The sequence below is a fragment of the Lepisma saccharinum genome, chromosome 3 (assembly GCF_977018435.1).
Source record: "Lepisma saccharinum chromosome 3, izLepSacc3.1, whole genome shotgun sequence".
In the NCBI taxonomy this organism is placed as follows: Eukaryota; Metazoa; Arthropoda; class Insecta; order Zygentoma; family Lepismatidae; genus Lepisma; species Lepisma saccharinum.
This window is the reverse complement of record NC_139231.1, coordinates 117,559,416-117,583,580: the sequence shown is the minus strand read 5'-3', so window position 1 is coordinate 117,583,580 and position 24,165 is coordinate 117,559,416. Positions and strand designations below refer to the sequence as shown.

At 37.2% G+C, this 24,165-nt stretch overlaps 1 protein-coding gene across 2 annotated transcripts; it reads right to left on the bottom strand.

The window, feature by feature from the left end:
* Positions 1-976: 976 nt before the first annotated feature.
* On the bottom strand, positions 977-22,788 carry mRpL28 (mitochondrial ribosomal protein L28). Of its 2 annotated transcripts, XM_083119256.1 has the most exons (7): positions 22,381-22,788; positions 15,766-15,944; positions 14,029-14,287; positions 12,730-12,873; positions 8,220-8,249; positions 6,350-6,513; positions 977-2,179 (listed from the first exon to the last, which is right to left on the bottom strand). In XM_083119256.1, the coding sequence occupies exons 1-7, from the start codon at positions 22,399-22,401 to the stop codon at positions 2,110-2,112; spliced, it is 867 nt and encodes a 288-aa protein (XP_082975382.1). In that variant the 5' UTR covers positions 22,402-22,788; the 3' UTR covers positions 977-2,109. The 2 variants fall into 2 exon arrangements, with proteins under 2 accessions (XP_082975382.1, XP_082975383.1); XM_083119257.1 differs by lacking the exon at positions 8,220-8,249 and having other exon boundaries at positions 991-2,179; positions 22,381-22,787.
* Positions 22,789-24,165: the final 1,377 nt, after the last annotated feature.

Sequence of the window (24,165 nt, the reverse complement as noted above, 5' to 3'; positions counted from 1 at the left end):
AAAATTTGGTTATGATTAGTCATTATTGTAGTTTTTGTAATACAATTATTGCAAACTCATTCAGAGGATCAACCTAACTATAAATCGGAAATTCAAAAATGAATATTCAAACCTGAAGTAAGTCCTGAGAAAATACTTGGGCATACCTGCTGCATCAGTATTCAGTGATTGAGTGTTCAGTGTTGCTGAACAGATTTGAGATAAGAGAAGTAGTAGGTTACTTCCTGAAGTGCTTCTCAATCTCGTGTTTCTGAACTTGAATCTGGCAGAACAGGAATTCATTTTGCATTTCAAAGAACTGCTTGTGTACTAATGTTTAATCTCTTGAGAATCCATGTTCTTCCTAAAGGTTCACATAACATTTTGTATACATATGATATGCAATAGCAATGTACATAGCAAATTTATTTTTGTCATGCTGAAAATAACATCCCATTTCCGTTTAATAATCTTATGTATCGGAATCGGTTAAATATCGGTATCGGTTCCAATAATTATCGGTGAGTACATCGGCATCGGTAAATTTTCAGCTTCGTCACATCCCTAGAGATAGGCATATTGGTGTATCGGTAAAATTACCTATTATTTTACCGATCCGATATATCAATAAATATCTGATAAATTAGTGCAAATTTCTGCCATCTTGTTGTAATTTTTATGGATAATCTCCATGCTCTACTTTCTAAACAAGTTAGTCTAAATATAAAACTTCTTTTGCACTTCAGTCACCTTGAAACAATTTATTAAGGTGGTCAATGAACCTTTCCGGTTCTTTAAGGACCATTTCTAATTTTATATCAGATCCGTAGAATATCTGTATCCGTAAATTTTATATTGGTACTTTATCGGTATCGGCCAAAATTTCATGTCTGCCCATCCCTACTAAATACATACATAAAAACACACACACCCTTCCATGTGTGAACAGTATCAGGATCTGAAATCCATCGCTGTGGTATTTAATTGATAAAACACTGTCATCTATGTATTTAGTGTCTCGTGAGTAGTAGCTATGTTTTCTTGACTTACTGAAAAGTTATGTGAAAATAATGGCTCAACCAGTGATCAGACCCGGGTCTTTGGGGATTTCTTGTTGCCAAGGCTCTACTGCTGAGGTACCAAGCCAACCTCAATCCTCCCCACAATCAATGGAAGAGTGCACCTGAACTGTTATATAAGTATTTTAGATGTACAGTAAGAATTTATTTTACTAATATACAGTACTGATACAAAATATACCAACCCTGATAACAAATAGTGTACTCATCAATATATGAAATAACAAAATTGCAGAAGAAAATTGAAGTCCATAGTACAAATTTGAAAACTTATTAGCAATTTAAACAAGAAAATTGTATGCCATTACACCAGAGATGTGAACTTGCTTGTAGTACTCTTCTTTCACAAAACAGATTATTATTTTTAATGTACAGTGACAAGCATTTGTTGTTAGACTTGGAATCCAACTACCTGTTCGATATTTAGTAATTCTTATACAATACTATTTAGTATTTCAAATGCTGTATAAGAATTACAAACATGAAAGCACATGTACCTAAGTACTTGCCATGATGGTAAGAGTTTGTTGAATAAAATTTATTTTCTAGTGTACATAATAAATGTTTTATCTACTTGTTATAACATAGCAGTCAATTGAAAATAGTACATTGTCCATGTTGCACAATGGTTGTTCATAAATTGAAAAACTTTGTACAATATCTAGTCATGACAAGATATTACAAGGGGAAAAGGGGCTCAGCTTTTGTTTACTGTTAGAACTTGAGTTCACTATGAAATTGTGAATATGCATCTATATTGAAATAGAAGTGTATATTTGTATGTATTGGTAAGATTGTAGGTTAATTAAATACTGTTTTTTGCAACTGTTCTATTATAATTTTCTAGATTACGAGTTAGTGGTTCAGGGCATCTTTTCTCTTATCAACTCTAAAGAGTGCACAAGGAAAAAGACTGCTTTTATATTATTTTATTAACATGTACACAGTACAAATAGTTATTGATTCTCAAATGCATAACCTGCATTGTACATGACTTCTACACATAAGCAACATAATATGTTGGTAACACTACTAACTTAATTTTACAGGCCTATGCATTTTCAGTTGCTTCTTTCTTGGAACCAAATGGATTGAACCTTGATAGCCAAGATGATGATTTCCTTTTTGTAAGAAAGAAAAAAATAACTTTTATCAATTCTGCTGTACATTCAATAAAAAAAATACCATAATTAAGATCAAAATATAACTTATTGGATAAGATTATTGGATGCAATCAATAGGCTTGCAGTTCTACTTAAAAAAGAAGCACATTACAATGGTACAGGCTCGAGTCAAAAACATTTGCTGCAGTTCCAATTAGAGTATACCATACTAGATTCATTCAGAAAATATTTTTAAAAAATGTACACACACAACCAAATAATCTGATTTTATATCTTTATTTTCATGCACATATTTATTAACTTGAAGTATATGGATCTGTAAAATTATCAGCAATTTTATTGATAAACCAATAATCCTAGATTGGTGATTTTGATAACAGTGTTGGTCAATCTGTCCCATTTTTGTTCAGAAATCCAGAATTTTTTAATGGGAAGCAAGGGGGGGGGGAGGTAAATTAAATTTGCCAAAATTACTGTCAAATTAGGTTGTGCAAATTCTTAAGAGATGTACAGATACATTTTCCTACATTATACATTCAATCTTGATGGTTCCAACATAGCAAAATGTTTCCACTCATATTCAGTTTTTTTTCAGCTTGATCCCCTGAAAAACATAAAATTGAAGTTCCATTGTATCTCATTGTTTTGTTTAACAGAAGAGATGCCCTGTTTTGATATGCCTCTAATATAAATGGAATTTAGATAATACAGTAATTGAAGGGCTCGGAGGTAAAGCATGGTGACACTTTGGTAATTACAGTGGAACCTCGATTTTACGTTTTTCAGGGAACCAAGTTCAATGAACTTAAAATGTGGGAAAATTTTATAGCATTTTCCTGTTGGAACCATCAAGATTGAATGTATAATGCAGGAAAGTGTAAAACTGGGTAACGTAAAATCGGGGTTCCACTGTATTGAGTTGGTTAAGCAGGAAGGTTATTACCAGGTATCCAAAAAAGTTCGTGCCGCTGGAACGAAAAGTGAAAGTCAAACGGCATGTGTCGGCAACCCTATCTGGATGGCGTCAAGAGTTTACATTCACGGCAACCATCAGTCAGTGCAGAGTTTGGAGCCGTGTCGGTCGCATAGGCAGCAGGTCTGTAAAAACTACAATCCTGAAGGGAACATGTCAGTGTCAGAGGATGTTTTACGGCCGTGTTTACTGTACGAGTTCAAATTGGGCAGCAATGCTGCAGCCGCTGCTCAAAAGATATGCTCCGCTTTTGGAGAGGCATCTGTGAGTGAGCGCACAGCGTGAAAGTGGTACAGTCGCTTTGCATCGGGCGATGAGAGCCTCCAGGACAAGCCTCGAGCTGGATGCCCCGCCACTATCGACGAAGCCCTGCTGAAGGAGATCATCGAGTGCGATCCACAGCAAACGTGCAAAGAAATTGCACAAGGGTTTGGAGTGTCGGAGGAAACCATTCGATTGCATCTGCACAACCTCGGGAAGACTTGGAAGCTCAGTAAGTGGGTTCCTCACGTTTTGTCCGAGGAAAACAAACGCCAGCGGCTCACCATTTGGGCATCATTGCTGTCACGCCACAAGAAAGCCCCATTCCTGGACCAGATATTGACATGTGACGAGAAATGGATGTTATACAGTAACCGCAAAAGAAAACATCATTGGTCGTCCCCTGGTTCTGTTGCATTGACTCCCAAAGAAAAAATTCAACAGAAGGTTCTGCTCTGTGTTTGGTGAACCAGCGCTTGTGTTGTGCAGTTTGAATTCCTAGAGCATGGCAAAACCATCACATCCGAGGTATACTCGTCCCAGTTGCAAGGGGTTGCAGCTGCACTGCGTCCGAAACAGCCAGCACTAGTCAACAGGAAAGGAGTGATCCTTCTTCAAGACGTTAGACTTCATACGGCGAAAGCGACCAAGGAGGTAATCAACACACTTGGTTGGGAAATTTTACCTCATCCTCCTTACTCCCAGGACATTGCCCCATCCGACTTTCACTTGTTCTTGGCCATGTATAACCATTTGCATGAGCGACAGTTCCGAAACAGAGATGATGTCACGCAGGTCATAGGGCAATTTTTTGCTTCTAGGGACCAGAACTTTACATTTTCCAGAAATTACAGTCTTTATTTCTCACTGCAATATACGGCATGAACTTTTTTGGATACCTGGTAGAAGCTATACCGTAGATAAATTGTTTTCATGTTGTGTTTATCAATTTCAGAAGCTTTTAACGAGCACAATGGTAATTACATGACGTGGCCCAGTAGCGTAACCAAGACATTCTACACCCCCTGCAACTTTCAGTTGCACATATATATACAAATATGAAAATACATACATATAATTTGAATCAATGTAAAAACAGGTACAAAAGGTTCAGACAACAGACAAACTGTAAGAAAAAAAAATGATAGAAGCAAATTCTTGTGCTAGTTTGGTCAAATCCAGTTTTCGAGCCCGATCGCTTCCAATGCTTAACAGCACCAGTTCACTTAATCTCACTCTTGCTGTTGTGCTTCTCAAATAATTTTTAATTTTAGCTTAGAAAACAACCTCTCAGCTGATGCAGACATCACAGGTAGGATCAAATACAGCATACAAGCAGTGCAAACATCAGGAATGGTACTAGCCAGAATTTTGTTCTCTATTAAGAGGCATTCTGCAACTTCGCTGATGTTCGACATGTTTCTTCTTTTGATTTCAGTTAATACTACATTCCGAAAACAAACAATTTCTGTGTGTACAGTGCAAGATACATTTCTTCATATTTCTCCCAGATTCCATTAAATGTCTGTCGGTGTGTTCTATTAGGGTGGTGGGGCTTAAAAAGGTGAAGCTTTCTGTGATTTGTTTCATACTCTGAATCTATGGTTTACTTGATTTACTAGAATACTGTAGTTTACCCTTTGGCGATGTAATCAATGGCTTCAACTATTCAGCTAATGAAGGTTTTCTTCTAATGTGGTAATTCACTTTCTACTATTCTAGTGATTAACATTTTCTGTTTGCATTTGTAGGAGCATAAAAAATATAAGAAAATATATTTTAACGCCAAAAGGAAAACTTTTTTGAACTATTGGTATTCCTTAATTTAACATTCTTACTGCACCCTGGGCCCCTGCACACCCCCCCCCCACCACAGGGATTGCGGGGGCATTATTTATGCCCCTGATGTGACCATTGCACCCGAAAGTGGACACCAGCTCTTTTTGCTTTGTAATTCAATTAGGGATGGGACCGATTAATCGGTACTCTATCGGTATCAGCCGATATATAGGCATATCGGTGAATCGGTAAAATTACCGATCTGATATATATGATAATTTAGTGCAAAATTCTGCCATTTTGTTGTAATTTTTATGGATAATCTCCATGCTCTACTTTCTAAAAAAGGAAATGTCTAAATATGCAATTTCTTTTGCACTGCAATCACCTTGAAACACACATTTCTTAAGGTTTATTAAGGAGGTCAATGAACGTTTCAGGTTCTTCATGGATCATTTCTAATTTTATAGAATATCAGTTATCGGTAAATTTTATATCTGTATCGCCAAAATTTCATATTGGCCCATCCCTAAATTCATTAATGACCAAAATCTCACCATGTTTTACCCTCGAGCCCTTCAATTAGAACATAAATTGTCAACATACTAAGTTTGAGTCCTGGCAATTTTACCTTGTGTGTGTGTGTGCAACATTTATTCCCATATTATACACCTGAGAACTAGAGATAGGACACATTAATTACTCTATTGGTATTGACTGATATAGGCATATCAGTTTATCAGTTCATTACCGACAATTTTACCCATCCAATATATATCTATAAATATCTTACAATTTAGTGCAATATTGTGCCATTCTGTTGTAATTTTTATGGACATAAACATAAGTTCCATTCTGTATTTTTTCTTTAAACAAAGTAAATGTCTGAATATGCAGCTTCTTTTGTATTGCAAAAGCTTGGTTCATCGTAATGTACATTTATTACAGTCATTGAACCATTTGGAATTTTATATCAGATCGGTAGAATATCGGTATCAGTCAAAATTTCATATCCCTACTGGGAAGTGAACTACCTATTTTGGAAATTGAACTGTCTTACTGGTAAAAACAATTTATGTATCATTAAAAGTGGTACGACCTTAATTTCTATCTTAGCACTACAAAGAAAATCCAAGTCAAAACATTTTACTTACTCAAGATCATCCAATTCATCTTCATCAGCTTCATTTAACCTTTCCAACAATTCCTTTCGGTATTTGTGTTTCAAGGGTTCTATTTTGATCTTCTCTTTCTCAATGTTATGAAATTTAATGCAGGCTTCTTTAAAACTGAGACCATACCATTCAATTTCTTCTTCCTGAAATACATAGAAGAAATAAAGTGAAAATGCTCCATGCCTAAAAACTTGGATTGCTTACAAGATTAAGATTACAGTTCGACTCCATTGTCAGGCCCAACCAGCTCCTAAAACATCGTGAAAATTGGTTGCTAAGAGCCCTAAACTTGGCCTCATAACCTAACAACATAGCCATTATTAGAATTGAAACTGCGAAAATAATGCATGTTAGCTGATTAGGAGGGCTAAGTTTGAGGCTATCAGCATGTTCAGCAACCGATTTTTGTGACATGTTAGGAATTGGATGTGCCTACTGACAGAACCTTACAGACCAGTAACTGACTTTTTCAACACTAACTGATAACTTTTCACAGGGATTGGAAGGCATTGCCTATCATCTTCACTGAAGGTACGATCCGAGTGTTCACCTGGATGTCAGATAAGCACAGTCAGAAGATTAAATAACCTCTAGGTGCTCCAACAGATTAATACAGTGGTTCCTTGATTGTATGTTTTTCCAACGAAAGAAGATGGGGGGGGGGGGGACCTGAAACAATAAATGCGGGAATGAAACATTGGGGTTCCACTGCATACTCCTTGACATACATTTTCCTCTTCAGGTAAGTTACATCTATTTAATAGATGCTCCGAGTCCAACCCATAAGAAGCACTGTATTTCCCATCCCCTCATAATACATTATTCATCAAATTAAAATGCTTTTCATGAAGCATTTTTTCATCCAATTAAAAAAAATTGTTCTACAAAACTAAGAACAAGTTGTTGCTTTTTTATATATGTATAAAGGCATTATAAGCATTGTTCGGTATAATCTCTAGTCTTTTTTCTCTGTATGAAGATGTGTATAATTATTGTGAAGTGAATTGATTAAAATTTGCAGTACAGACATTAACATTATCTTCGATTGATTAACTTGATCCATGGCACAACAGCCCTTGAGGACCAGGGCCTGCCTACTGGCATCACTCCCACACGCCTCAACAGAGGTGGGTGATCAGCCAACCAGTTACAGGATGACATGTGGTCAGCACAACAAACCCCAAGACTTTCTTTAGGTTCCCATAACTGGGTTATCTACTCCAATTTCCTCACAATGGTGGGTGGCAACTGATCCCATACACTGGCCGAAATCTCAGGAGAAATGTAGTTACACTTCTCGGAGACTCGAACCAGCATGGTTATTGTGGTCCAAGCCCAAAGCCTGATGCTTTAGACAGCACAACCACAGTGCGGGACTCTTTGATTGATTTGGTTAATTTTCCTTTGCTTTTCTGCCACTTTTAGCTAATTGCAAAGATGAGAATGGGTGATGAAATTGATGAAGTGACATTCGCAAAGAACACTCATGGCCAGGCCTGGATTCAAAACCTGCGACCTCTGGCGTAAATATTCAACTGTAAAAAATGCCCATCCAGTACTGTGTAAGTTAATGCATTAAAAATAGCATACTGATATATAGGACCTCTGGTGTGTGAAATTAATTTACTTTCTCACAATAATCCAGGCTTGAAAGGGAGTCAGGCCAATAGCTATTCCATTTTAGTTCGCTGAGTTTAGGGACTTATGCTACTTTATGTCATTTAAATTTTGCTATCTTTTTGGCAACAGTACTAATACCATATTTAGAGTTCACTCCAAAATGCTTTTCACATATTTATATTCATTCTATAGCAGATATCCATTCATCCTTTGTTTAAATATGCCTCACCTCTTTTGTATCCTGACTCTGCAACTTTGTCTGAAAAGTAGGGATGGGACCAATTAATCGGTACTCTATCGGTATCGGCCGATATAGGCATATCGGTGTATCGGTAAAATTACCGATTATTTTACCGATCTGATATATCGATAAATATCCGATAATTTAGTGCAAAATTCTGCCATTTTGTTGTAATTTTTATGGATAATCTCCATGGCCATCTTTCTAAAAAAAGTAAATGTCTAAATATTCAACTTCTTTTGCACTGCAATCACCACGAAACACACATTTATTAAGGAGATCAATGAACATTTCAGGTTCTTAAGGACCATTTCTAATATTATATCGGATCGGTAGACTATCGGTTATTGGTATCGGTAAATTTTATATCGGTACTTTATCGGTATCGCCCAAAATTTCATATCGGCTCATCCCTACTGAAAAGATTTAAGCAGTTTCAAAAATACATCTTACTAGACATAGAAGAAATGAACGCTGTTTTACGAACTCAACCGACTTTACTGGCTACCCAACATCCAAAAAGTACAAATTAAAATAATCAAACAAAATTACAAAGAAATGAAATAAGACAAAGTGATGAGACAATTATAAAATTTAAGTAATAAACTTTTCCATAAGACACAGACCACAGTACTAAACATTCAATCCAAGCTAGTAATCTTAGACAATTATGAAAGGAAGCTACAGGCAATTTACAGAAATATCAAATTGGTCCTTTTACAAATGATTTAGTAAACACTGTCTCATGATCAATCAAGTCTATCTTTCAAATGAAGCATGCTTGGATAATACACATTGTTACTGTGCGAAGACACCCATGGCCCAGAAAGCCTCAATTCTAAAATTGCAAAAAAAAACAAAAAAAAAAAAACAACAATAAACTACAAATCTGTTATTTGCAAAAAATACTAAATTGGCTATCAATTTTTAAGCTTTTAAGTCCACTTTGTGCACAGGCTAATCGGGACTGGACCTACAGTTTATCTGAACTATGTATGTCTACCTGGTATTGAACCTGGGACCCCTTGATTACAAGGCAGCAATGTTACCACTATGCCATCACGAATGACGCTTATAAATTTTGGTGACAACTTGGTCACAATTCACTCTTTACTTAGATCTAGGACATAGTTTTTCTGTTGCCTGTCAAAAGGCAAGTTCAACATGACTTTTATTGGTCCAGTGTGCAAAAATTTAAGTCAACTGTTGTAGTTTATTACAGGTATGTTCACCAGATGTCACTTGTGTTCCAGTTGCTATCAGTAACTTAGCTGATGTAATGACTCATGTGCTGCGGGTAATGAAATGCATGATATGGGGTAGATTTTCTGCTGTTGGTTTCAGTGTGTGTGGTTAAGCCATCCTGACAATGTTGGTTTCCAAACCACTGAATTTACTACCCACAACTTTTTAAATAGTTTCTTTACAATGAAATGTTCTTGGTCTGTGTATGTTGTGTCTGTCCGAGTCCTTCATGCACTGGAAAATTTTCAATTCTACCATTAACTCTTGAAAATGTGACAGTCTTGCTGATGAAATATCAATGGGATTCACATTCCACATCACATCAGTCTGCCTTATTTGTGAAGTTGGTCTTCAGGCCACTGAGACCTTATCATTCAGTGAACAGACAAAAATATCTTTCACAAACAAAATAGAATTGTTGTTTGTTTATGCACAAACAGTTGACAGTTGTAGTGGATGGACGTGCTTGAATAGAGCTCCGCGCTTTCACCCCTCAGCTAGCCTGGCATTTTATTCTCCACTGCTGTACGTTGCCACATCTTCTGCCAGGTCAAAAGCTTCACCTTGTGAATCTTCGGGGTTGTTATCATGTCCAAGCCTACACTATCAGTTGATTCAACCAAAGTGGAAGAAATAGGAAAAACTATGGAAGCATTCCAGCAATGGCTTGATGAGTTGCTAGACAACCATGGATCGATGCAAGAAGATGCTGACCTCCGCAAGTCACTCCTGAACCTCAGAGAGGAGTTTGTGGAATTTAAGAGATCGACGAGCGACTCCATGACAGCGCTGCGGCGAGACCTAGACAGCATGGACAAGCAGATACGCACGAACACCATTGAAATAGATGACCAGCGCAGTACTCTAGGAGGAACTGCATTTTGCTGCATGGGGTCCCCGAAACCACCAACGAAGATGTGGACAGCATCGTGCTCCAGACTTTTCAAAATAACCTTCAGTTGCAGCACATCAAGCTCGAGCACGTTGACCGGCGCCACAGGCTTGGCCCTCCAAAAAGATAGTCTGCGGAAGTCTTGAGATCAGGAAAATGCCCCATCATAGTGAAATTTGTAAGCTACCGCTCCAGGAACGAGGTGTGGAAGTCAAAGAAGATGCTAAAGAACTCATCCCTATTAATTACAGTCACTAACTCCCTACAGACAGAGGGTTTTGCGGGTGGCAAAGGATCGCATAGGGACACGCAATGCCTGGAGCCAAGACGGGCACATTTTCATATCTCACGGAGGTCGTCACTACCTTATATCTTCCCCCGAGGATCTTGACATTCTCCTTTGAGATGGGGTGCAACGCGAACTGAGTATGAAGTGTAATGAAGAGCATATGTGACTTTTGTCGTTATGATATGCTGTGTATGAATAATTGTGAGTGTGATGTGTTCAAAACATGTGTGTTTAGTGTGAGTTTTTTGTCCGGGTTCTTGTTTATGTTATAGTTTTTTAATGTGCGCATGTGTGTGTGTGTGTGTCATTCCCTGATGCTTTCCTCCATGCTATTCTGCTTGACAGGGTACGTAATAATTCTAAATTTAATTTTGGTATGCTAATGTTCCTTCTCCCATCTTGTTTCTGTTCGTTAAACCTCAATTCTAAAAATGGCTAATCTGGCAACAACGCATCTCGGTGACAGTGGACGAAATTCTGAAGAGGGTCATCACTCTGCTAATTGCCCTGGCACTACGCCCCCCGCAGTCAGCACAGCCGAAATTCTCGGAAACGAGCTGAAGACTTGTCCGAACTCACTGTTGGTGTCACACGTGAATGCACAGAGCATCGAAGCGCATCTCGACAGATTCAAAGCTATTTTCTCCCCCCTGAATCTCCACTGCATTATTGTATCGGAAATGTGGCTTAATCCCCTCACACCCTCCCACATGGTCTCCTTGCAAAGGCTACAAAGTCTTCCAAAACGACAGGTTGGGGAAACGAGGTGGCGGAGTGATGGCACTGATACGGGAGGATATTAATGCGGTGGTTGTGACTACATCTGACTGTAACTATGAACGAATGACAGAATATCTTTTCCTGGAACTTACCATCAACAGAAGCTACTGCTGGCTGTTGCGTACCGTCCACCTGGAACGTGCTTTGTAAATTGTGAGGAGGAACTGCCTAAACTCATTCCCATGTACTTGCATGTATTATTACTGGGCGATCTGAACTTTCATTTAGAAACTGACAAACCTGAAGTAAATAAATTCCACGCTGCTATCTCTTCTTACAATCTAAATATTTTGAAGCTCGATCCTACCTTCCACACGGCTACCTCGCATTCTTGGCTAGATGTCATCTAACAGGAGACTGCTCTCGAATCACCAAACATGGACAAATGAGCGCCTGCGGTCTCTCGTTCCATGACCTTTTTTACGTTGCTTACTCACTCAATGTTCCGAAATCCAAGCCAAAAATAATTGAATACCGCGATTTAAAGAAAATTGACCTCGTTTTTCTAAACAAAGATGCTACAAGAACCCCATGGAATTCAATATACAGCTTCACTCATATTAACGATAAGCTTAATGAATTAAATAGTCTAATCTTACACCTTTTCGACAAACATGATCGACTAAAGAAAAAACGTGTCACGCGGCCTGCTTCTCCCTGGATGACCAACAGCATTCTTGCACTTATGGCGGAGCGCGATTCGGCTCACCGCAGGTTTAAATCTGACAAGTACCTCAAATTTCCAAATACTTTAAGTAGTTTTAATAACTACCGCGTGTTGAGAAATCAATGTAATCAGAATTCATGATGAAAGTTGTGCGAATTACTCACAAATTTAATATAAATATATTAATAACTTACGTTTTGCGAGTATCTATGTTGCTCCTACGACGTTTCGGAACGCTACTGCTCCCTTGTTCACGCTTACGTTATATATAATTCATAGCCACGTCGACCTCTCCATAGGTACAGGATATAGGATTGGTATAAGGTGTGTGGTTAAAAAAAACAATAAAAATCTAAAACCCATTACAGGTGCACATCATAGTACCATGCTGTTTCCCCCAATTAGAAACTGCTCCTTGGAATGTTAAAATTTTAAAACTGTGAATAGCCACGGCCCGCGTGTGCTGCAATTGCAATACTCCAGAGTATGCCTTAACGACCTTAACTCCGCCATTTAAAACAAGGCGTTAATAAATAAACAAATAAATAATAAATTCTAAACACATAAAACAATGTAAATTAAGTTTAAACACATTTATATCATGAACGTAAACAGTGAAACCTACCGGCAACAAATACTGCTTATACTTGTCGTAAATCTCCTCCTGCTTCTTTGGGTTGCCTGGATACATTTCCTTTTTGTGCAAAGTCATCAGAAGCTTTCTTTTCAACTTCAAGGCAACATCTGATTTCAGATCACAGGCTGGGGTCTGTAATGAAGTAATCACAAATAACTTACTGATTTGCACATTATTTTACAATCCTATTGAACTACAGTTTGTCAACTACAAGCAACATGAATATCTCCTTGGTTAAAAAAAAAGTAATTGAAAAGGTAGCAAAATTTTTGTATGAAACTTGGGCACATTTTGGGATCAAACAAGGTATATAAAATGCCATCCGGTGTTAAAATCCCAAATTTGATTTGAAAACTATACTTATTACACAAAATTCTAATAGCACATTTATGTAGTTTTGAGAGTCTATTTCGCATTTTGCATATTTCATGTCCCTTATATCAATCAAAACCATGACATTAACATTACAGCATGTTATTTTACATTTCGAGTTTCCGTAAAAAAAAAAAAATGCATGCCTTTACTAATTTCTTATAATGTAAATGTACACATCATCAGTAAAACCTATATTTCGTACTGTAATATTTGTGTTTATTACAGACTTTCCATATTTATTTAATCATTTTAATGTAGTACTTATGCAGGGTGCCTACCAAAATAACAAATCCAAAATTCTTGACTTTTTCATGACCTTACTTTCCTTCCTCTTGACCATTTTTGCCTTTTTCTTAACGTTAATTTACCCACCCCCTACTTAGGTATAGTTGAAAATTAAGAAAATATATATTTTAATGAAAAACCACTACCACACACTTAAGATTGGAGGGATTGGAAGGATTAAGATGAAAACTGAAGCTGTACTTTCACAAGATATTTAGACTTGCTTTAATTATTAATGCATGTAAAAATTAATGCTTCAGACTTTATCATGGTGGGAAATGGCCACATTAATTTATTTAATATTTTTTACAAACCTTCACACATACAAGAATGTAATTCTTAAGAAAGAAAGTGAACCCACAACCCAAAGCAATTTTACATTTCCAAATATTCAATTTTATGAAATCCCAGTAAAGGTGTATAGAATTCTAAATTCACTATACTGTAAAAAATAGCAAAAATTCATACAAAATTTCTTGACTGATAGACACCTTGTTATATGATGCATATCAACATCATTTTTAACTGTATAAATTATTCTAAAATATTACACATACCTTTATTGCTTAGGCTTTAATAATACATATTAAGGAACAATTTTGATTATTCTGCACTTCAAAAAATTACCTTTAACAAGTAATAATCAAAGCCATAATTTTGATGGATAAGGCGTATGGTTCTCTCCGTTACAATAAGGGATATATGTTTATCAAGGATCTCACTATAAACAACATTCTTGTGTAAAACTGGGACCCAAAAGTGAGGCACACGTCGGCGAAGAAGATGGCGCTTCTGGAATCCTTTCACGATACCTTCACCACCCCATATTCCTTCATCGTGCTCTTTTGGGTACAGCACAGGCAACGCAACATTTTGTACAGGTGCCCTGTAAATAATTTTTTTGTAACATTAGCCAAAATGAATTTGCATTAACACGTTAACTGCCATAGCATTAGCCAAAGTGGTTATTGGACTTTATTTGATATTTGACAAATTCGAAAATTTAACTTCTTTCCTGTAAAAAAAAAAAAAAAATAGAACAGGCAAAACCTTTTAATGTGCATTCTACTCCCATGCCTTGTCGGTCATGCCTTATGCACACATTGTTATACATGTGATCAATGGTGTCCTAGGAACAACAAAGTCAAGCCACATGTTTCGGTCATAATCACCAACATGGCATGATTGGTATGCACCAGTTTCGGTCATTATGATGGATTTGGCAGTTAACCTGCTTTGGTCACACATAGACATGATATGGAAATTCACTGTGAAATACAATAATTACTAAATGATGTATGACATTTACCATTCTTTACAAATTTCAGACAGTTGGTGAAAATACACTTATGAATCCAATACCACAACTTTTATCATAATTTTATGTGCTGTTACTTTTCACAAGTTTATAAAATTAACATTGAATGCCAACTACTGGGCTATTTGTACCTCTAAAAATAAAAAGACCAAACCACTAGCAAAAATTAGACATTGGATTAATCAAATACAACAACCAAATTGTAAACTTCAACCCACTCTGGCATGCTCTAAAGTTGTTTATTAATAATAATATTATCATTAATAATTTATGTCTATAATAAAAGCTAAATCTGTACAGACATGAATTGGAGAGGACAGATAAAATATCTGTCATTACTATTCTTATAAATATATATTTTCTTGGAAGTTGAATTTTAAAAGAATAGCTACAAACAAAGCATATGGGAAGCTAATTATACAAACCTACATTTCCAAATGCTAAGCATGACTTTGCTGTAAAAAAATGCAAGCAACATATGATTGCATTAGCTTCTGTACAGTGACGATGCCAAAGGGAGACAGGTGGGGGCTCATCCCCCAGCAAACAGGAAAAACTAGATAAATAAATGCTACGTTATACAAATATGCATTCTTGTATGGTATTTACATGTTTAATAAATGTGACTGCCACCCAGGATATATTTCTACCATCTGTTTCACCATTATTTTTTTCTGTTGGCGTCACTGCACCTGTGTTTTTCAAAGATTCAAGAATCAAAGATTTATTTTGTAGGATTTACAGGATGTTACATAAATCTGTACAGCTACGATAACTGTTGTCTTGGCCTCAGCACACACTTGAATTTTCACGTACGTCATATGGGATTGATCACTTCTAATCCTGTGGCTGAATTTTACACGAGTGAACTGCCCAACACAGGTTTGTGTTCTCTGAATACTGTGTAAATGACCATTGTATGCTTTTTCACTTGAAACACTGTACATGTAAAGGGCGCTGATGAAAAGCTACTTGGTAAAGCCTGGTCCACCAAAGGTTGTGTATGGAAAATATGATTCTAAAAAGTATTAAAAATTCTAGCTTACACTTCTCCTGTTTCTGGATTCCTCTTAAACTTTCCCTGTTCTGGAATCCAGTGAACAGGTGTTGGTTCCTGGTGTTTCCACTCCTTCCAAAATTTTTTGTATGCTTCTGGCAACCGTGCAGCTAGCCCTTTGTCCCACCGACTAACCTTTTTTGTAGCTAAGTAGCCAAGATGCTGTAACTAATAATGCACAAGTTATAATGACATACAAAAAGTAGAGTCCTCATTACTACCATTGTTCAAAACTGAAGTTTAGCACTTGATTAATAATAATAACAAAAAAAGGTATATTGAGACATGAAAGCACATATGGGGGTAGAATCCATGTAGTTTTGTTCTCAGCCACACTGGAGGTGACGTGATCAGCACCATACTATGGCCACCTTCATTTCCTAAGGTTGTACCCACTCTTTAGTGTCTGGGTGAGCCCCAGCAATGATTTATGCAGGGATATTTTTGTAAAAATTTTAACACATTCATGGAATCAAACTAAGGTCTCCAGCGAGGAAGTCATACATCCTACAGTACAGATCACTGTGGCTGTCTTTTTTATAATCTGGAGTGAAAACTAGTCAGAGTGTCCAAATTACAGATTTAACTGAACAAAAAAAAAAAATCATTCGAAGAAATATTTTGACTATACAGGGTGACAAACAAAGGATATAGGCTACCTACAACATCCTAGGTTATCAGATCTTCAAGGGCCACAGTTTGGACAGGAGGGAATTTTCAAATTTCCCCCCTTATAATCGGTACGTACAATCCCATTGGAAATGCCCTAGAACCTAGAATCCAATACGAAAAAATATATGGAGCATACAGGGTGATTGATATGTGAAGGGACCTTCTTTCATTTCATGGGAAAATCAAATCCTCGCAGGCTGCAGGTTGGGTACTGCGGGACATTAAGTTTTACGTTATTCCCTTGTATACCTTATTATAATGAAATATGTGGCCTATGCAAGCTTATAGAGAAATATTGCACCTACCAAATCCCAGTTTAAAAGATCCTTGCAGGCCACAGTTTGGACAGGGGGAAAATTTTCAATTTGCCCTTATAATTTTATTTTTATGTATAATTACGGATATAATTACATATATACATTTTCGTAATATCATTGACTTCCATTTTCATCATTGAACTTGGTATTAACCGATAATCTATGTGAGAAATTGCTATGTGCATAATTTTTTCCTTTTCTTGACTTAGAGGCCTCTTCTTTAACACTCCTGGCAACCCTGCGACTCCAAGCTTTAGCTTTGCGTTCGCTGCGTTCTGTCACTCACTTCCGATTTCATTTCGGTGCTAACATCGCAGACGTTTCATGGTGGTACACCTTTTTATTGAACACCAAGCTATAATTTCATGAAGATATGACAACATTTTAATTTTTCCTAAATTGCTAACAAATTGTAAACAATGGCAACTTGTCATTGGAGAAGAGATAACCTACCCCCAAAATGCAATAACAAAACAAGCGCAAATTGCAGAAATAAAAAAAATACTGACTTTACTGACTTTTCAATATGAATGTTTTCTGTTGTTTTAACCCACACAACATTCTACAATAGCAGCTATAATGGAGCGAATTTACAATACCGGACCCCTCTCCGATTTTTGTAATATTTCGTATAATCACTAATTGAGGCCTCCTAATCACGAATTTGAAGTTAAAATTTGGGGGTCACGTGGAAATTGCAAAATAAGCGAAATTGAGTGGTTTGCGTTCAGAACAGAAACCCTAGATTTCTCCACGAAAACAATGGTTATTTCAATATTTTACATTTTAGAACGAAATTTTAACTATGTTTGCCTAACCTAACCTTACCGTGAATGGTTTGTGGGGCACCATAAAAAATTGTCAGTTTTGTAGCATTTGGGCAAGAAATTTTAACTACACAATCGTGATCAAGTGTCCTAAATTATTGGCTATACGAAATATGAACGAATGACCTGTATTATTAATATGTACCCAACTAAAAGTTACTAAAAAGAACTTACAAAAGAAAGAACTTTATTTCCTACCTTCAAAATCACCATCTTCCTCACACACGCACATTACTGAACAAGTGAATGCTACGTTCAACAAACATGGTTTCCATGCTTGTATACGGAGAACGATCGTGGTAATTGAAAAGCTTATTTTACAACTTCTACACGTCAATGAACAATTTCAACACATCACCCCCACATATTAACCTCAGATACTTCATAGGGACTATGTATTTTGTGAGTATAAGAACTAGGATAGAAATTACGGAAGGGTCCGGTATTGTAAATTCTTACCGCTATAATTTTACGTTGTTAGGTTTGAAGTTGATAGCAATTCCCGACATGTTCTCTTGCTATTTTAGTGTACTAATAAAAAGTAGCAAAAGTAGTACGAGATGGCAGGTTTTTACTTACTTGGGCCATACTTTGGGATCAAATATCTCTGTTATTTGTGTTTTCCACATGCTGAAAATGCTGGAACCAGTTTTATAATATGTAAAACATCAAAATACGTCGATTAAAAAAAAAAATCGGTAAATATGCGATATCGCCCGGACGGATTTCTTCAAATTTACAGGAGAAAGTACTTACTGAAATGAGTTTCTTTAGCATTCTGGACGTTCTTGGAGGTATTTTCTTTCACGGGAAACTAAAAACTTCATATTTGAATGCTGGCGAACAAGAATTAATCACTTTTTACGTAAGAAACTTGCATTGCCTGCCATATTATGCCATTGTTTCCATTGTGAGCGTGCAGATGGCGAGAGCGTCGAAAGTCACATGGTCTCGTCAGTGTTTACAAACGTGCATTTTTTTAACGAGAATTTTGTTTTCTTTTTTTTTAACTATGCTTACCTAACCTAACCTTGCCAGAAATGGATTTTGGGGCTATCGTGAATGGTTTTTGGGGCTATCGTGAATGGTTTTTGGGGCTATCGTGAATGGTTTTTGGGGCTAACGTAAATAGTTTTTGAGGCTATCGTGAATGGTTTTTGGGGCTATCCGGCAATGGTTTGTGGGGCTATCGTGAATGTTTTTTTGGGTCTATCCGTCAGTGGTTTGTGATGAGATAATGAACATGAAAGTAGGTATTTTTCGGTTAAGAAGGTTGAAAAACTGCATACCCACTCCAAAACGACAAAACACAAGCACGGTGCGATTATCCATGACGAGTGCATGCCATATTGTCTGTTACCCAAGCGGAACAAGGAGTTACCCAAGCGGAACAAGGAAGACAAATAATCACTCGTAATATGAAAGGTTGACACTATTTTATGGAAAAAGGCATAACTTCACCTTAAAGAATGTTCCGCAATGCAGAAATGGTAAGTACCAGTGGTAAAATTAAGGAAATAAATGAGTTAAAGGTGTCCGGGGGTTATCGCATTTTTACCAAAAAATCAAGATGATTCTCGAGGAGGTACAGTGGATTAACAGTCCCAAGTAACTTTTTCACATAAAATAAAAACTGATGTAAATATTGATGGAATTTTACCTTATTTATGTAAAATGCAAAAATAGATAAATAAAACTGGAAATGAACCAACTACAATATCCCCGACTAATTTGCTGCATTTTTTGACTCTCTTTGAACTAATGTGTCTAGTTGGCTACAAGGCATAAACAGAGTCTTCTACTTCGTTGCTTTGAAGTCAAGTAGTGTATTTGGTGCCTGCACCCTTTGCTTCACGCTCTGGTGCCGTGTATTTTGATGTATGGTCACGTGATGTATGTTAACCATTGAGGAGTACAGTGTCTACTTGGTTGATCACAATTTTCTTTCACCAGCCTGACATGGGATGCATCTGCAGTTCTGCACTACACCAGGTGTCAAAACGTGTAGTGAACTTGACTGGGCTAATATACTGTAGATAGAAGCACTATCCCAGGCAAGAATCAACACATATTCATATTTAAAACAAGCAAGAAACATTAATTATTTCTCTTCCATGTGTGAATAATGAAAATTTTATTTTGAATTCAGTGCTAACATTACCGAAGTAATATTATCATCAAGCAATTGGAAGTTGGGCCAAAATGATCCTAAAGAGTACCTAGTAGTTCATCAAGAATTTTAAATCTGAAGAAGTGAAATGTTGATTTTAGAAAGGGAGGCGTAATGGTAAATGTTGCATCATGGTTGATTGATTCAGTTGGTGTCTTAAGTCCACTTTATGCACAGTAAGGCTAATCGGGACTGGACCTACAGTTTAGTTTAAAGTGGGATCCGAACCACTATGTGCCTCCACCGGGTATTGAACCCAGGACCCCTTGATTACAAGGCGCTGACATAAATGTTGCATTAAAATTACAATAAATCAAGCATTTGCTTTGAGAGAGGGGGGGGGGGGTCAGAAAAGTTGAGATGCGTGAATCAAACGTGCCAACGCACCCAAAATTTTAAACTCATTCACTCCTACATGAACGTCCAGTGAGAAACAAGGGGGAGGGGGTCTGGGTCCCGTGGAAAATAAAAGTTGAGCTAAGCTAAGAGAAATCGTTCCTATGTAGGGTGACCAGATATTTGTTGACCAAAAAGAGTATAGTCTACAGGTTGAAGGTGCTCATGTATTCTGCTCTTTCACGGGGTCCGCAAAAATCCAGCGCGACTTCTTGACAGTCTAATTATCCTTGAGATTATGAAAAATTAAAACATCCTTTTTATTTTACACTAATTTTGCACAAAAAACTATATTTTGTGACTACATAACATCTATTTTAATATTCTGATGCAATTCTTGAATATTCTAAAGCAAATTTCTTGGTATGTTGATGCATATAATTGGAGGAGAATATTTACACACTAATATTGATCAATATTTTGAACAAATTTTAATTATTGCAATTTTCAAGTATCGGTATCGGCATCGGTAAAAATTTACTATCTAATTTTTTCGTTTCGTCAATTTTTGACATTTGTACTTACGTATCTGCTTCACGGAACATTCCTGAAGGTGTATCAATGTTGTTTTGATGAAATTTTAACTATGTTTCCTAACCTAACAGAACTAACCTAACCACGCGCCAATGGTTCGCAATTATTTCCAATACTTATTACAGTAAGTAGTTTCTTCTGTAAAAATAAATAAATGTGTCCGAAGGATAGTAAACTAGTACCTTCCAATGAATTTGAAATATGTTTTGCTTGTTGTTTGAATATGAAAATGACACTTCAAATTGTTCATAGGAAATTCTTGAGTCAAGGAGTAAATACTTCAGTTTGTTAACATCTTGAAGTTTTGGTAACAGTTTCATGCATCGGAGACACATTTCTTCAATTTTACACAAGAAACTACTTACGGAAATGAGTTTCTTCAAGGTTTACAACCTCCGTCGATATATATTCTTCCTAAAACTTCATCCTACAATGCAGCAGAACAATAAATAATCACTTTTCATGTAATAATATTGCGCATTTTGTGAAAATCGACAACATCATGCCGTTGTTTCCAAGATGTACCTGCAGATGGCTCTAGCGTCGGAAGTCACGCGATCTCGCTAGTGGAATCAGGGTTTCCAAACGCGCGATTTTTTTCGAGAAACGCGAGTTTTTTTTTCTTCGAGAAACGGGCGGTTTTTTGTCGAGAAAGGAAAATGGTTTTTCGATGAATTTAGGGGTGAAATGAGTGCTAATGGAACCTAACCTAACAGGCCTAACCTAACCTCGTGTGAATGGTTCGTGGGGCTACCCGTGGATGGTTTTTGGGGCTAACGTCAATGGTTTGTGGGGCTACCCGTGGATGGTTTTTGGGGCTAACGTCAATGGTTTGTGGGGCTACCCGTGGATGGTTTTTGGGGCTAACGTCAATGGTTTGTGGGGCTAACGTCAATGGTTTGTGGGGCTACCCGTGGATGGTTTTTGGGGCTAACGTCAATGGTTTGTGGGGCTACCCGTGGATGGTTTTTGGGGCTAACGTCAATGGTTTGTGGGGCTACCCGTGGATTGTTTTTGGGGCTAACGAACAATGTTTCATCGAAATGTACAATTTCCAGACGTGATCCCCGGTTTTTACAACTTTCATGCACAATAGAGTTGGAAACATTGATATTCGAAAACAAAAGAAGCGTTACAATTCGCAAAGCAAGCGATATCGCACCGTGACGTGCTTTCCGTAGCATTAAGGAAAATGGTTTATTTTAGCAGAAAAAGTGTTTGTTTTCGTGCAAAAAGCATATTGGCACCTTCCACTATGTTCCGCAATACATAATTGGTAAGTACAAACCACGAGAAAGACAAAATATCCGATTTAAATGTGTCTCCGATGCATGAAACTGTTAATGAAGTTTTCCGTTCTGTGGATTTTAAGGCATTTTTGCGCGTAAAATAATGAATGAAATTAAATAGCAAGGAAAAGAGTATATTTGGGAATTTTTGTAAATTGAAAAGAGTATAGAGGATATGAACTTCTACAAGAGTATAATACTCTTAAAAAGAGTATGTCTGGTCACCCTATTCCTATGGAACATAACCTTCATACATCGCGCGAAACGTTTTACTTTCTCGTGGGGGTACGGAGGGTTAAGGGTGCCCTGCATTTTGGCGCTCATGCTTCAACAGATCATTTCGCATTTAATGTAACGATACGAATACCTGACACTAGATGATTGAAATAACACTCTTACCTTTGCGCCTTTGGATTGCATTTTGGCTTTGACCAGTCCAGGGTGAAATTAGATTCCAACGGGATTAACTTCTTTGCAAATGTAAACTACTCAATTGTGATTATTTCACTTGTTTCAGTTTAATCGTGAATAATGGTTAATTTCGACACTTATCGCATCGAAAGCTTCTTCAGCTTCCCTGAACTTTCTTCGTCGTTTTCCTTTATTCCTCTCCTTCTTCTTCTCTTCAGTGTCTTCACCTTTTCTTTGGCGGGTCAAGTCAGGAGGTGTAAACTAATCAGTATGAAATGTTATTGAACTTCGCCTACTTTTTTAAAAAAAATACTTGTTGATTCATGCTATGACCAATAATAAAATATAAAACCTATTCTATGATAAAACATACGCAGAACCACAACGGGTGCAATGCCCTACCCCCCCCCCTTATAATGTGTGCAGACTACAGACATGTAAATAGATTTTTCTTTCATAGTTTTCTCATGTTCCGTGCATATATATTTTATTTATATAAAATTATTCTTCCTTTCTGAAAGACACACTTGTTCCAAAACAACAAATAAATAGGGTGTAGCATTATTAATTTGAGTTGAAACTGGCAACACTATATGTACACTGCGTTTGTTTTGGCTCGCCGGTGATGCCAAAAGCAGGGAAATTTCCCTCGGCACAGGGAAATTTGAGGGTGAAAAGGGAAAAGGGAAATTTTATGAAAAATAGCTAAAAAACAGGGAAATTTAAACTCACATTTTCGTTATTTTAAAAAGTTCGAAAATATTTACTTTCAGCGTGTACTTTTTCCAAATGAATAGTTAGCAACAGTGATACTTTTCAGTAAGCTTTCTTTCTCCCTGTTATAGATGACCTTGACCGGTCAGTCTTATATTTGTCGAGTTTCCTAGAAAGGCCTCAAGGCACGAGCCGCGCTGCATCTGGAAAGAATTTGGGACGCGATTTTCAACTTCTTTTCTTATTCCATCCATCATTTCAGAACGTGTCTTAGTGGCTGTGTGTGTGCTTTGTGCAGTGTTGCCAAGTTGGCCCTTTTGGGGCCAGAACTGGCCCTTTTGAGTACGTTCTCAGCCCCAAAATTCAGCAAAAGCCCGAAGGGGCTTTTTAGCCCTACAGAGAGAAATCTTGCTACAAATCTAGCACTTTCAGTAATGAAATGTTTTTTGGTATTTTCAGTAAAGTAAACTGCAAAGAAGAATTCACTTAACCGACCCTCCTCTGCACCTGCAAGCTCGTCCTGCGACCCCTCTTGCGGAGCAGGTAGCAAGTGCACATTGTCACTTTATCCCCTTGTTTCTGGTTTTGATATGCTGTGTAGCTCGAGGCGAATTACGGATAGCGTCGATTCCAGAAAATGCGAACCTTTGTTCAGTTGTATTGCATCTGGTCCTTGAAAGTTCACAGAAATGCGGTGCGGAATCGACGAATCGTTCTTAACAGTGAAGCTCGACCAGAGACTAACTAGTTCGTGGCAACACTGGCTTTGTGTGTCCTGTGTCGTTGCAAGGAGAATGGAAGAGGTGACTGATAGGAAGCTACATGCAACTCCCAAAAAAGGTTAGAAAACGTCGTGGGGATTTATCTGCGGATGAAAAGATATATGGGAAACATGTGAAAAAAAATCGTATTGAGTGGCTGCCCATTACTTCACACTTTTATGATTTTCATAAATATTTAATAATAATAATAATAAAAAAGTTTGTTCCTCAGGCAAAACAGGCGTCAAAAGAAAAATATTAACAGCAGGCCCCTAGCTAAGCTTTGACAATGGGTGGG

What these genes read in the sequence shown, in the direction of transcription:
- mRpL28 (XM_083119256.1), bottom strand. Translation starts at nt 22,401, where the DNA reads ATGCAATCCAAAGGCGCAAAG. An exon ending in AGAGTCAGGATACAAAAGAG is followed by an intron (nt 6,514 to 8,219) that starts GTGAGGCATATT and finishes TATGTATTTCAG; the next exon opens with GAAGAAGAAATTGAATGGTA. An exon ending in GATGAATTGGATGATCTTGA is followed by an intron (nt 2,180 to 6,349) that starts GTAAGTAAAATG and finishes TCTTACAAAAAG; the next exon opens with GAAATCATCATCTTGGCTAT.